The sequence below is a fragment of the Ursus americanus genome, chromosome 1 (assembly GCF_024610735.1).
Source record: "Ursus americanus isolate L20-20 chromosome 1, mUrsAme1.1.p, whole genome shotgun sequence".
Classification (NCBI taxonomy): domain Eukaryota; kingdom Metazoa; phylum Chordata; class Mammalia; order Carnivora; family Ursidae; genus Ursus; species Ursus americanus.
Window position 1 is genome coordinate 42,557,501 of NC_142127.1, and position 14,594 is coordinate 42,572,094.

The following is a 14,594-nucleotide window of genomic DNA, read 5'->3' on the forward strand; positions in this document are numbered from 1 at the left end:
CAGTCAGCAAAGTTTTCCATATTGTCACTACTGTTCTAAATATTTTGGTGAGAAGCATGCCAGGAGTGTAGGGTATTTCCATTTGTGTCACACATAAGGTCATTATGAACTACCTCTTGAATTTCTATTGATCCTTCTACTGAAGTGGTTTCCTTCACTTCCTTTTTGTTCCCGTTGGAAATGTTATTGCAGTTGTGAAGAACAGAATTAGGGGCTGTTAAGTGGACTGGCTCAAATCCCCTGGCCAGACGGCAAGGGATTTGGACTGGCTCATTACCTTACCTTCATTAGTAGCCTTCTCCAAATTCTTAGCAGTCAAAAAGAGGCCACGAGTACGAAGCCCGCTTACTCAGTCGTACTATCACTGATTGTACACATTTACTTCTCAGGATGTGGCACCCCACCCCCACCCAAGCTCCAGAAGGGATGGTCAGAAAAGAGCTCATTATTAGGCTAGTCCATAGAAGAGCTCGTAATGCTGCCATGCGGAATCAAAGAATCACAGGATAGCACTATCTACTCAAAGGTCAGCCTTATCTCCCCCAACAGATCTTCATTTCTTCAGCATGCCCAATTTCCCAAGAGATCAAATCCAAGAATTCATGAGGCTAAATGAAATTCACACAAGACTTCAGCTTCTGCCTAAATACATGGATTTTTGACCACTCATATCTCAAAGTAATTTTTAAGTCACTTAAAGCTAAAAGCCAATATGTATGACTTTAATTTATTTGCAGTTTTATAAATGAGCATAAAACACAATAGTGCAGTCATATTTGGCATTAACTCTTACTAGCCACAAAAATGTGGGTCAATATTGGATTTTCCATAGTTGTCTAAATAAGACTGGGTTTGTCAAAACTTGCCAGTTGCTTTCAAGTGAACACAGCATGTTGGCGGAAATGAAATGTAATGTCTAAAAGACAGAAAATAGGTCAGCACTGTGCAAAAGTAAACTTGTCAGTGAGATCAATATGAACCTACAAGTTAATGGGGATATTAGAATTCCCTTACAATAAGAGATGTGCAGGGTAGAGCCAGGACACGATTATAGCATTTATTCACTCGTGAAAAGCAGAGGACGTATTTAAATATTATTTTTTGTATCCTTAATGAAAGGCACTGCTTTTTAATATGGAATATTTATATGTAAGCACAGTTTTAATTGATAGAATATCACAGTAAATTAAATTTTGGTTCATTTGCTCAGTTTTTTGCAACATGAAAAATACGAAAAAAGGGGAGTAATGATCAAGCATCATAAATTTCAGAAATACGATGAAGTCCTTCATTAGCTTTCTCTATGTTAAGTGTTTCAGAGAATTTGACATTGTGAATTTTTGAAGAAAAAAAAAACAATAACAGAAAGCTTTCTTGGGGCTTCTCATTGCATTTATTTAAATTTTTAAAAAATGTACATCACTTTTTGAATACATAAAATGCCAGTGCTTTGCAACAGTTTTGTTACTGCATCTCTCAACTAAAAAAAAAAAAAAAAAAGGAAGGAAAAAAAAAAACAGGAAAAATACATTCAAAAAGCCAGGCTGTTCTGCTTATGCATGGGCAGTGGCTTTGGAAAGCTACAGCCTACACTGTCTGTTCAGAGGCATTGCCGAACATCAGTTAGCTATCAATGAAAAGTTGCACATAAAGCATTAAAGGATACAAAGAACAACTTGGGGGGGCGGGGAGCAGGGGAAGAATGGGAAATTAAGAAAAATGCCCCAGATTCTGGGGTGGGGGTGGACTCAGGTGGAAGCAAGCATGAAGACCGATGTTTCTGGAAACTAGATTTATGGGAAAAGGGAGAAAACAAAGTAACGTGTTTGACAAGGTGTAGTTGTGTGTGTGTGTGTGTGCGTGTGCACATGCGCACGCACGTGTGTGTGTGTGTGTATGTGTCCATTTCCAATTTTCTATTTTACTCTCCAAGAGAAATGTAACAAAACTGAGGTAGAAATGAATGTGGGAGCACTACAGCCCAGAAGATTTCAAAATGAGAAGCAAAATTGCACTGAGAAGAGAGGAGTCAAAAAGGAGAGGGGATGTAGATGTTCTTTGTGGATATAGAGAAGTTGATTGGTCGGTTTTTGTATTTGTTTGTTTTTGCTTGCTATCTTCTGCATTCTATCAAACAGCACGGCAAGCCTATAAGCTAGATTAGTGAATAGAAGGACACCATTCCCAGCAGTTTTAAGAGAGAATTCGCAAACCACCACCACCACCACCACCACCACCACCTATGCAGTAAAAGGCAGTCCTAGTTTTTAGGTACTGTGACTTTCAGGGTCCTAAGCAGGTCTTGTGGCCGAGTGTTCTAGACACTAACATGAACTGAATAAGTAGCTTTCCATTAACCAGTGTACCTTTTAAGAACATTTTCACTTCATTATCAAGGAGCAATGTATGAAGAACTCTTGCAGTTTTTGACATAAAGAATTATTCTGCTCTGGTTAATTCCCCATAATTAGTAAAAGAATCTTTTTTAAAAAAAATCCTTCCATTTCTATTTTAAATTGTAAATATTCAGTTGTATCACACGTCAGTATTTTTCCGGATACATTCAAAGTAATTTTCCTTGCTATTTTCCAATTGTTGAGGTAAACATACATTTTTAATATAAAGTAACATTGAAGCCTATCCCATTACTCTCAGCAGTACATAGTGCTTTCAACACATTCCTTTGAGGTACTGTACAAATCACAATCGCTTTCCTGAGTTTTTGCAGACAAGAACATTAAAAGAAATGAACTGCAGAAATTAAGGTCCAGATTACCGTTACCCTGTTTTACCTGTTCTTAGCTTAATACTGCAGAACAGACAGGATTGAGGAATACTGTTGCTCTTAAAATGGCAAAAATCTGGTTTTCTGTCATCACACAACCGTTCATCTCTTTAGTCCAATAATGTTTGAAGTTAAAGCTCTTTATATTAGCACATGCCACCAATGTAATTGTGAGGCAAACAAAAAATAAAGCACCACTCCAGGCACTTGACAGCAACTAAATCTCGAGAACAGCAGAATGGAATCAACACACGAGGTTCATGTCCTTCTGAAATCAACACACTTGCACCTTGCTCCTTGGTGAGTGTTGTCTAGCTTGAACCGGACTGAGCATCAGCAGATGCTTTCTGTCATCTGGGGCTCTCAAATCAGAAGCTCTCATTTGATGCGTTTTTCCTCCAAATCTACCCTGACTCTAAAGATGCAACTCAATCGTCATCTTCCCCAGTACCCTTTGCGATTTAAACACTACTGGAAAGGGGCTCTATACCCTATGTAGCAGGTTTTATGCGTGTGTGCCAACATTCATTACATTTTTTTTTAAAGAAGTTATCACTGACTGCAACCAAACATTTTGTTCCATTCAACATACATATCAAGCTCTTTTTGAGATATGCTAGGCTGAATCTTGCAGAAAGCATTTTCAAAGTCTTGATATGTAACGGGCCTCAACTGGCTGGGCATGATGGCTGAAAGGTCTGTGGCTGGCATGGCATGGAGGGGGCCCACCGCTGCTTCCTGACACAAATGAGCCACGTCTAGTCCAGAAAAGCCTTCTGTGCGCTGGACGAGCAGTGCAAACTCCTTGTCATTGAGACAGTAATTGTGCTGTGAGAGCAGTTGTACTATTATCTGGTGCCTCGCTGTGCTGTCAGGAAGTGGGATTAAAAGTCGTTTCATGAAGTACCTCCGAAGAGATTCATCTATTTCTTCTGGTTTACTGGTGGCACAAATTACTACGATTTGGTCCTCAGCTGAAGTTAGTACAGTGTCCAGCTGCATCAGAAATTCCGTTCTCATCCGATTGACTGGACTGTGTTCCTCGCTCACTTGAGAGGAGAGAAGCATGTCAATGTCACTGACAAAAATCACCGACGGCTGGCGACACCTGGCCACGAGAAAAGAGGCGTGGATAATTTTTTCGGCTTCTCCTAACCACTTGGCAACGAGTCCAGAACCGGCGATTTTGAAAAACGTGGCCCCCAGCTGACTAGCTATGCATCGGCCCAATAATGTTTTGCCTGTTCCCCGAGGTCCAAATAAAAGGATGCTCCGAGGTGAGGCCGTCAGTCCACTGAATGCGTCTGACCTCAACACTGGCCATAAAACCTCCTCCTTAATGACGGCCTTTACCAGGTCGAGACCAGCAATGTCATTCCAGTCCACTGGTGGTCCTTGGGTGATAATCTCGTTGGTTACCAGGTCAATGAGGTGCGTGTCAGTATTCTTCAGTTGCTCGTCCACAGAGTGGTCGGATGAGGTAGCTGCACGGAGGCCAGGGCCTTGCATTGGGTGAGAGAGCAGCTGCCTGTGCTCGTCCCCATGCTCACTCATTACCGGCGACGTGTACTTCCCAAAGGATTCGCTGGATCTTGAGCCCAATGAATTTTTAGCAGTACTATAGGAAGGAGGGGTCAGAGCCCTGCTGGACTGGCTGCTGAATTTCCTTTGCTGTTCAGAGGACATTAGCTGCTTCGTTGGCTTAAATGCTAAGGATGATGTTTCAGCACTTCTGTCAAAGCCATTCCCCCGATTTGAGTTTGAAATGCTGTTGTCGGGCATTCTGTACATAGGACTCTGTGTCGATCTCTGTTGGCCATAGCTGTAATTTCCGTAACTGGAGTCCATATCTCCTTGCCCTGCCATATAGAAAGCCTTCCTTTTGAGAGAACTTGCCGAACTGTTTGTCAGAGCCGAGGGCGCAATGGGTGTCAAACCGTGACCCTGGTAGGTGTAGCCAGGAACAGTGGTGGGGGGCAGAGGGGTAGGAGCAGGGATTCCTGAAGGCAGGTACGCTGAAGGAGGAGGGGGTGCACCGCCAGGGCTGTACCCGGATCCCACAGCAGTCTGAGGAGGGTAGCTAGCAGAGGGATAGCTGTAGCTGGAGAGGTTCGAGGTCCCATTGTAGCCTGGGACCAGGGCTGGTGGTGGTGGCGGTGGCGGCGGGGGCTGGAGGAGCCCAGAGCTATGCAAGGGAGAAGGGTGCGGCGAGGGAAGTGCAGGTGCTGGCTGGCTACTGTAAGTAGAATGCAGGTACGAGCCGTTGTATCCTGGGGCATATTCCTGAGACGGGAGCCCTGCGTGGAGACTAGGGACGGTATGGCTCCCGCAGGTACTACTGGAATAACTCGGTTCTGTCAGGTTGCTGGCCACCCCAGGAGAGCTCCCTATACTTGCAGAGACGTCTGCCGGAGGGAGGGCTGAACTGACTCCAGCTTTGCTGGCCGCGATAACATCCGGGACACAGTTCATGGGATAAACCGCTTCGGAATTCAAGGAAGGCTGCCAGGGTTCGCTTTCATTTTTCCGACCGTTCACGAGGCCTGATGGGGCATCGGAGTAGTTGCTGAGTACAGGCCGGTCCACGGGGCCCTCTAAAATGCCAGAATACTTCTCTGCGTATTTTTTGAGTAGGTTGGATGCAGTCAGAGCAGAAATGTCATCGTTGGCCCAGGCGTACTGATAGGTGCGCTGCAAATGACCTCTGTAGGCTTCCACTTTGTGGGCAGGAGACCGAGTGGTGGAGGTGATGTCAAAGTGCTGTTCTGGCCACTGGGCATGCTCCGGCGTCCACTGCATCTTCAAGCCTGCGGATTTGGGGGGACGAAAGTTAATTTACTGAGATACTCGTCAGAAGTGTGAAAGCTTTCCCCCTACCTTCACGTGTTACCTATTATCTTCCATTAATGCTGGAGACGTGACAAGGAAGCCCCATAGGGTGTGACGTCCATTGTGACCTGGACGGCAGGTACACTTTCAAACGGACCGGATTTCGTCCCGGATACAAAGTAAACCGAATTTAAACCAAAACTCAGTAGAAGACCTCATTCTCTGTTCATTGTTAAGTGATAAACAAATTGATTTCTGTTAAGCCTGTCGAGTTACTCGCTGCACACACACAGGAACACATATATATGTACACACACAGTCCTGTCAAATTAGAACAGGTTCTTACAATGAAACGTGCATATCTTTTAACTATCGGGAACGGGATACTATTAACATGTGCAATATCTAGCCGTCCTGTCTCTTCACATCAGAGTTTCTGTTTTATATTTTAACCAATATAAAAATGAGACACAGCTGACAGATCACATCTAGGACCCCTCTCTTATTTGGTACTGAACACCTAGTTAGCACAGTATAATGCTCCCTGCGCAGAACAATATGACACAGACATAGCAGGTCATTCCATAATCCAACTCTCATCTAAAGTGCTCCACGACAGTTTCAAATCTGCTTCGTGGAGTGCAGCAAAGCAATCTCCCAGGCAGCGCTCCATCGCTTTCATCGCACAAAGCCTACAACTCGGTATGAATTACAACTGGCTCCTTTCTGCCTCTCAGTTCTGTTGTTGAGTCTCTGAAAAAAAAAAACAAGCATCACTTGTCTGTCGGTCTTCCAGCTGGCATTCTCCCTCCTTCCCCTATAATCCTTCCCTCTGCTTTACAGCCTCCAAGTACTAAGATGGGAGAATACATACACACACACACACACACACACACACACATATCTTTACATATACCTATTATGTGTGTGTATATGTATGTATATATATACACATATATACATATATATATATAGGGGGCGGAGAGGGAGAGAGAAGGAGAGAAGAGGGAAGGAAGAAAGGAAGGAAGGAGTGCACGCAGGCAGGGAGGGAGGAAACAGGTGAAAGGGAGTATAAGAATAGAGAAGAGGGAGAGAATCTGGATTCTCTTTACATTTCTGTGGGAAGCAGTGTGTGTGTGGCATACACTCAAGGAACACAGCTAGATAATGAGATGCTATGGGTAATTCTATCACCTGCTAGATTACTAACCGAAGCAAGGTGACTTAAGTAGCAAACTGTAAAACTAGAGTATTTTCTCAGTTAGAATCAGAGAATCATTTAAATGTTACAGTTTGAAGAGACCTTAGAAATTACCTTATTTCACAGATTAGGGAACCACTACCCAACGGGATTTAGAACGTACCCTGGAGGACTCCTATATACTTAGTTACAGTAGAGCACTGGAACCCTGTTTTGTCTCCCAGGGCTGGCTCACCTCGTTCTAATCTCTGCTTGGTTCGAACACTTCCTATTCTGGTACAGCTATATCAAGTAGGCCTCCTTAATCTCCTTTGTATTACCCAAAGTGAATTTTGTAGACTGCCTTATGGCCTCTGGCAGAGATTCCTTGATAAGAAGGAGGCCTGGTCTAAATGAAGCATCTGCGGCATCAGCTCCCTTCTGAATTTCTGCAGTCTATTTTGACAGCTCCTACACCCTTCTGCCTTCCTTCTCCAACCCCTTTAGCTCTTCATTCCCTGACTCTGGCTTCTGACATGGCCAGCTTTGACTTCCTGAGCTAAACTGAACACAGCACAGAGTTTGGTAACAGAATGGCATGTTGATTCCCTCCTGACTCCCTCTTCCTTGTTTGCAAAACCACTGCACCAGACACTGGAAGTTAATTAGCAGGATGATGCTGTGCTAATTGTGTTAATTTACAAGGTTTTAGTCAAAGAGAATCATGCCAGGGCTGGCACTGCTGTCATGCTTCCGACTTAATGATTAAGAAATACTGAAAACAAGGTGGGAAGGATTGCAGTAATTACACAATAAATGAATAAAGCAACAGGATTCATTTGCAAATATATTTTACTGCAGTTGTACTCATTTGCATTTGGATTTTTAAAAAGGATCCATGTAGATATTCATTTGCAAATCACCATCTCAGTTAAATTAAGTCTGAATGCTGCACAGTATAACTTAATCAAGCTCTCTATTTTTTTTAATAAAAATATGAAAGACCTTACTTCTCTTGGATATGCAAGATTCTTTCTTCACTTTCCTTTCCCTCACTCCTCCCAAATCTTCGTATGTTTTTCTTTTAAAACTCTATTTAAAAAAAATACTATCATCAATTGGGGAAAAAAAAATTATAAAATCCTGGTGAAGTACAGGTTGCATCATTTCAGTCCGAACTCTGGGGGTGACTTCTAGGAGGAACTAAAGTGATATTAATTGTTTCTGCTTTCTCAATCATTCCTTTTGAAGGGGGGGGGGGCAGGAAAACACATTGCAGAATGGGCAAAATGACCGAAACCACACTTAAAGGGGAAAAGATGCAATTTTAATGAAGCAGCATTTCAGGAATCATACTTTCATTAAATTCAACTGGAAATTATTAAGAGCAAATCACCAGGAACCAATCGTAAGTAATCAGTATCTAAATTCTTCTTCTGTCATGGGATTTACTTCAAGCCTTATAAAAAGGAAAGAATATTAATGTGACTGTAATGTAGAACTGTCTAAAAGACCTACAAATTCATTAGTCCTGTAAATTATTTCCAGGGAATTTCTATTAGGGTTTTTTCTTTAAAAGATTATCAAATACACAGTTGAGAAAATAAGAATGCACATATGCTCTGAGTGGAAGTTTGATGAGATTGATACAGAAGAAACATGAATAAATGTCTTGAAAGGAGGCCTCCAAAAATATTTTGGGGTCACAGAAAATGGAATTTACCACAAACAGAACATAACACACACACACACACACACACACACACACACACACACACTAAAAGGCATGGCTTCCTTTCGGTTAGCTGAGCTAAGCCATCGTTGGCATTAGTTAACATACATGACAAACATGATAAAAGCCCATTTAAAAAAACGAAACTGCTCAAATTTGTAATAATTATTTGAAAAACAAACAAAAAGGCAATCTTCCCCCTTATTGGCTTAAAATTTCTTCTTGTAAGTTGATCATTTATAAAAAGTGTATAAACAATGGTTTCAGTAAGTTATAATCACTGTAAAAGACAGGAATGTAACGTTTACATTAAAAAAGGTTGGTCATTTTCATTGGGTATGTCTGCGGAGTTTAACTCTAACAAAACTAATACATTTCTTAAGATTTTTATTTCATCTGAAATTAAGGAAAGATCCTATCAAAATTATTTACTTGGGACAATTACTGGATATACCATTGCCTTTTGATTCTCGTGCTATTTTTGGATGTGCTTACCAAGATAATTGGAAGTTTATTTATTGATGCATGCTAACTACCAGTAACCTTAGCGGGGCTGCCAAAGGCAAGACTGAGCTTTGATTAAATAACCTTAAGGGAACAGAGTTATTCACATCCCCCGGAACACGAGTATTTACCCCGTGTTTTGAAATCATTAATGTTACTTGAAAGCGTCAGTTAATAGTTAAGCATAAGCTAGTTCTTATTATTAGTAGGAGCTGAAGAAGCCAGCGTTCAGGAGATTGCCCGGGCTTTGGGAGCACAGAGAGCTTTCTCATCAGTTTCTCGAATTTTAATGCTAATTGGAAGGAGAACCAAACTTGTGGTGGTGGTTGTTGTTATTATTATTCTGTTTATTGATGGTGCTATTTCTGGTGTGGAATAGAAGAAAAATGGAGAGCCAAATGTTCTTTGAACAAAAAATCATGCTTCATTTGATTGTACTGCTGTTCTCTACGTGTCGGAAGCAGCAGAGGCGTGTCACTTAATTTGGCACCCAAATAATCAGGTGGGCCTTAAAAAACAGATTTTATGTGGTTTCTCTCTGGAACATGCAGAGAGAAATCTCAGAAACAATACTATTTTAACACTAGTAGAAACATGACTCCAGAACAGTAACTTCCTATGCTGTTTAGAAAGAGCTTAAATAGGTACAATAAAAACTCCGAAAACAGTGGAAAGTCTGAAAAAGACTTCTTAAAGATAATTGAAGAATTGTTCCAAAACATCAATTTTTATTTTTGAGAGGATCAGGAAATTCTTAATACAGCCAGCAAATTCCACTGCAATGTGTGTGTTTGTAAAATATGTAATTTGATAGAAAATTGCTTTTAAGAGACGTGAACGTGAGTGTTATACCAGAATGATAGGTACTACTGTACAAAGCCCGAGCATTTTGTTATTTCATTGCCATTGGATGAAGTTATGCATATATAAATGAACAAGTCTATATTTCTCATAAAACTGGACAGTTTGGATAACATGTTCCTTACCATTTCTGACCACTTTATAACTTGGGTTTAATTACTGAGCAGTCGCTGCCTCATTGCTTTACGTGCTGCATTTTGTTCTTTAACTATTTTGCAACAGCACAACTGTGATACCCTTCGAAGTTCTGTCTTAGCTTTAGAATGATAAAGAAGCTGTTACACAGAAAAAGGAAGGATATAAAAACAACGTGCGGAATGCATTGGAGGGCATCTGAAAGAAGAGACTAAGCCGCTGGAGTCTATTTTTAGCACACGTTCCTGGAAATATGAATGTAAGGCCCTCACCACCTTCCCCCCACCCCTACCTAACCCAGGGATGCTGCTCAGCGGGTCTAAAAAAGCCGGTCTCTTCCACGAGGTTCCCATGCGGTGATTCTGGCTGCTAGGGACGCTGCCGTATCTGCAGGTTTCCTCACACTTCCCAGGGGCGGGGGCCTGAGGCAAACAGCTGCAGGCCAGGAAGGCTTGCTCGCTCTAGGATAGCTGCACGATGCCCCACACAGGCCTGCACGACATCGCTACACCTGTTACACTCCTTTGGGCCACGGTGCCTCTGAACTCTTCATTATTATTTATTTAAATATATTTCTAAAAAATCTAATAGCATATTTACCCATGTTCTCTCGAGAAAGCAATCACTCCTGGGATCAATATAACAAAGTACAGTTGGAAACACAGCTTTGATTATGTGGGTCCGCTTATATGCAGATTTTTTTGGATTAATACGTGACAATACTGCAGGTGTTATTTCCTCTTACGACTTTCTTAATAGCATTTGCTCTTCTCTATAGAGCTTACTTCATCGTAAGAATACAGTATATAATACACACAACATACAAAATGGGTGTTAATCGACCGTTTATGTTATTGGTGAGGCTTCTGGTCAAGAGTAGGCTATTAGTTTTCAGGGAGTCAAAAGTCATACGCAGATTTTCAAAACCTGCGTTGCTCAAGGGTCAACTTGAATATATTCAGCCTAACACTGCAACAGATGTGTCCTCTTCTAGGGAATGGCAGAACTAACACACGGAACATACAGCATTTCAGGAAGACAGAGCACATTCATTGGCTAAAAATACAGATTTATGCAGTGAAAAGCTTCGCGAGAGCACCTACAAACCTCCTGGTGGTGCAGACTGGCCCGATGCAGCATCTCCTTATCATGATCCTTCCAGGGGAGCAATGAGCACATGGAATGTCTGCGCAGACCCAGGGGCGTTCTCCTTCTGTGGCCTCACCCTCAGAAGCCAAGAGGCCAACACCGCAGTGTCTAGTATTCCCTGGACTAACCCATTTGATCTGAAATCTTCCTCAGTCCATTTCCTGATAATTCCCAGCCTGAAAATGTGAGGCCATATCTAAAAGTGAGGGGGAAGAGCACAGAAATTACACGTGCTCCTTCATCTATTTAATCCGGTTCCATCTTCTGAACACCAAAATTAGAAGCCCTTTATCAGCTAAATATAAGGTAGGGACTGCTAATTTTATTTAGTCGACGACTTGAGGGCCCACTATATACAGAGCCTGTGGTTCAGCGCTAAGAACTGAAGTCAAGGGAATCTGTTTATCAGACAACGAAACCTTTTCAGCTTTGTCTTCTTTGCCACTTCACATTCTAAATTCTCTCTGATTTTAGAGATTAAGGGAACATTAACGTGACCTAGTGCCCAATCCAGACAGTCTCCATTATAGTTTGGAACTTCACTTACCATGGTGTCCTGTGGGGTTGAAAACTAATTTGCCCAACACACTGTTTTATTTGGAGGCACTGCTAGCTTGGTGGGATAGAAAGGGGCTGACAGAAACGTAAAGAAGGTTGTAGAATTTTGTCTGAAGAGTGAATATCCCAAGCTTGGGAATCAGACCATTGGCCTTGCTCATGCCATTGCTTATCTGTTCTAATCTTGGTGAAGTCACTTAGGCACATCCAACTCACTTTCCTCAGCTATAAAATGTGCGCCATAATGGTATCGTCCATCTTACTGGATTGTTAATAAGATTAGCTAAAGTGTAATATGCACTGAAAATATCTTCCAACTGTGAACTGCCATACAAAGAGTTCCTGTTCTTTGATTTCTAAAAATAATACAAGTGCATTAAAAGCAAAACAAAACTGACTAGACAGGAAAAAGTAAAATCACTCCTAGAATTTATAAATCACTTTTTCTTCAACCTCGAGATAGCTACTGAAAAGGAAATTTTCCAGTGGGAATGTTGGTTATAAGGAAGGTACCGAAATTCTTTCATACTCAGCAAAACGCAGAGCATGATCTTACCAAAAGGCGTCAGAAATTCAAATGTTTTTCGATTCCAGATGTTTTCACAGTATTTTATTTATTTTAAATGTTATTTGTTACTCAACACTGTAGAGACCACAAGTAAGAAATAAAGTACTTACAGGGGTAAATCCAGTTAGGAATGATCTCAAAACTTGCAGTCTCGAAATAAGATATTCTAATTATATAACAATACTGTCAAATGATTTTTCTCTTTAAATCACACTTTCACACCTCGAGACTCCAAATGATAATATATTTTGAAGCAAATTACTCCCTCCTCCCCTTTCACCATATTTGCATAAAGCGATCCTTTTTAAGAGCCACAAAGGCATTTCTGGCTAAATGGCCCTTGGTAAATACAGTTCTCATACCCCAGCCTCTCACGTAGAGGAATTGCCACCTAACTGCCTGCAGGCAGCGTGTAGCGGTGACCAGCTGTGGTTTGGCCAGCGCCAGGTTTCAAAAATCAGTTAACTTTATGAAAATAATCTTCACTTCTGTATTTCCTATTTTTCAAGACAAGCTGAATGCTTGTCTTAGATCACGAGATCTCATTCTTGTCTGGCAACAATTGGCTGAATCTGAAAACCATCTACCCAGTTTGGACATGGCATGCCCTGTCCACTTTGTCACAGTGTCCCCACTCCCTATTATAACATCGGGTATTTTGATGGTACCAATCAATGACGTAAACAATCAAATCTGTAACTTCATTTAGAAGCTTCAAGCTCCAGCTTTTATACTTAAGTACATTTTTTTGAAAACTAGCAAGTATAGTGCTCTAAAACTTGAACAAGTAGTATCTTTAGGAAAAAATCCTAAATCCTAATATATATATATATATATATATATATATATATATATATATATATATATGCATTCCTGTCTTCTTAATCAGAACATAGGGAAAATGGTTGATATTTTTCTTGTTGATTCAGTGTCCTTAGTGCAACAGTATAGAATGATGAATAATGATTTCTTAAAAAGCTGGCTTCCACATTGCTGTTATTTCACTGTCTCCCCCTTTGCTCTGATTTGTCATACTTTTTCTAGCTGTTTTCCCTATGTCAATCCCCACCATTTCTAATATGCTCCTTTGAATATACCATAGGTTCTAATACCACAAACCAAAGCTTCATTTAATTGTAAAGAGCCCCCTCTCGGTCAGTCATGATCTTTAGTACAACTTTTGAGAGACTGTTTTAAGTTACTCCAAGTTATGCCTCTTATATCTCAGACAACATTCTTGAGTGGATGGTATGTGGGTAGGCAACCGGTCTTGTTCTATATGCCATCATTTGGGGCATAGTAAGAACCTGTATTCAATGTTATGGGCATCACGACTTAGACTAGAATGATATATACTCTGTCCTTCAGTTAAATTTGTGTGTAGCTAATGATCTGAGTCAGTTTCCCTAAAATACATTAGATTTTATTCACAGCAACAAAATATTCACTTCTCAAAATGTGACCAAATGTAAAAATGACTATTTTGCCAATATTTCATACTGAGGATGAAACGGTATGCACTGGTCTGATAGGTCATCATTTTTAATATGTAAGACATACACAGGAGGACGGCTTCCATTTATGAGGATGAATGCATGAGCACTTATGCAAAGCAAATTACACTGATGAGAGAAGTATCACTTTTAGTCCACTGAGTTTATATTCAATATATGATCAGGGTGGACAGCCTATCACTTAAAGCAACGCAGGAAATCATAATCATAATTCAAATAAGTATTTTTTCCTATGGGGGGGTCCTAAAATTTCCTAAACTTAAATCCAAGTATTAAAATGAACGTATAATCACGCTCACATTATCCATCTATTTTAAAATCATAATTTAGACTTTTTGTTTGTTCATTTTTTTTTGTAAGGGCTGGGTTTTACAAAAGTTTATGTGTAAAAATTTTTGAATACTAATCTAAATCAAGTAAAGAAACAGTGTCCAAAATTCTGTCTATCGTATCACAGTTAAGTCCAAAGAATACAGGGCTAGGCATATACATACAATTTAAAATATACAAATCATTCATACTCAGAATCTCAGTATTTAGTGTCAGGAAGAGTTTGAGGGTTACTAGGTAAGAGGACGGATTCTTCCAGGTTAAGTCAAATATTTTGTTTATTCTACGTCTGTGAATGTGTTTGGATAATTTGTAATCCGCTTAAAGAGTGCATTGTAGGGAACCTTTAAAGTTGTTCCTTTATGGCCTTTCATTTCTCATGCTGTCTCTTCCCTTTTCTCACATACGTTTTCAATCCATTACAGCCACCTACCCTTCCCCCCGGTTCT

General features: G+C 40.7%; 1 protein-coding gene across 4 annotated transcripts in view; it reads right to left on the reverse strand.

Annotated features, from left to right (window-relative positions):
• FIGN (fidgetin, microtubule severing factor) overlaps positions 1–14,594 on the reverse strand; it is a 126,165-nt gene that overhangs the window by 2,703 nt on the left and 108,868 nt on the right. For 3 of the 4 annotated variants that reach the window (XM_087861095.1, XM_087861086.1, XM_045780731.2), the window contains one exon: positions 1–5,592. This exon is cut by the window's left edge and continues 2,703 nt beyond it. In XM_087861095.1, the coding sequence (XP_087717221.1) occupies positions 3,338–5,584 (2,247 nt within the window). In that variant the 5' untranslated portion in view covers positions 5,585–5,592 and the 3' untranslated portion in view covers positions 1–3,337. Of the gene's footprint in view, positions 5,593–6,093; positions 6,489–14,594 lie in introns of those variants that run through there. The other variant, XM_087861098.1, reaches the window with a different exon arrangement.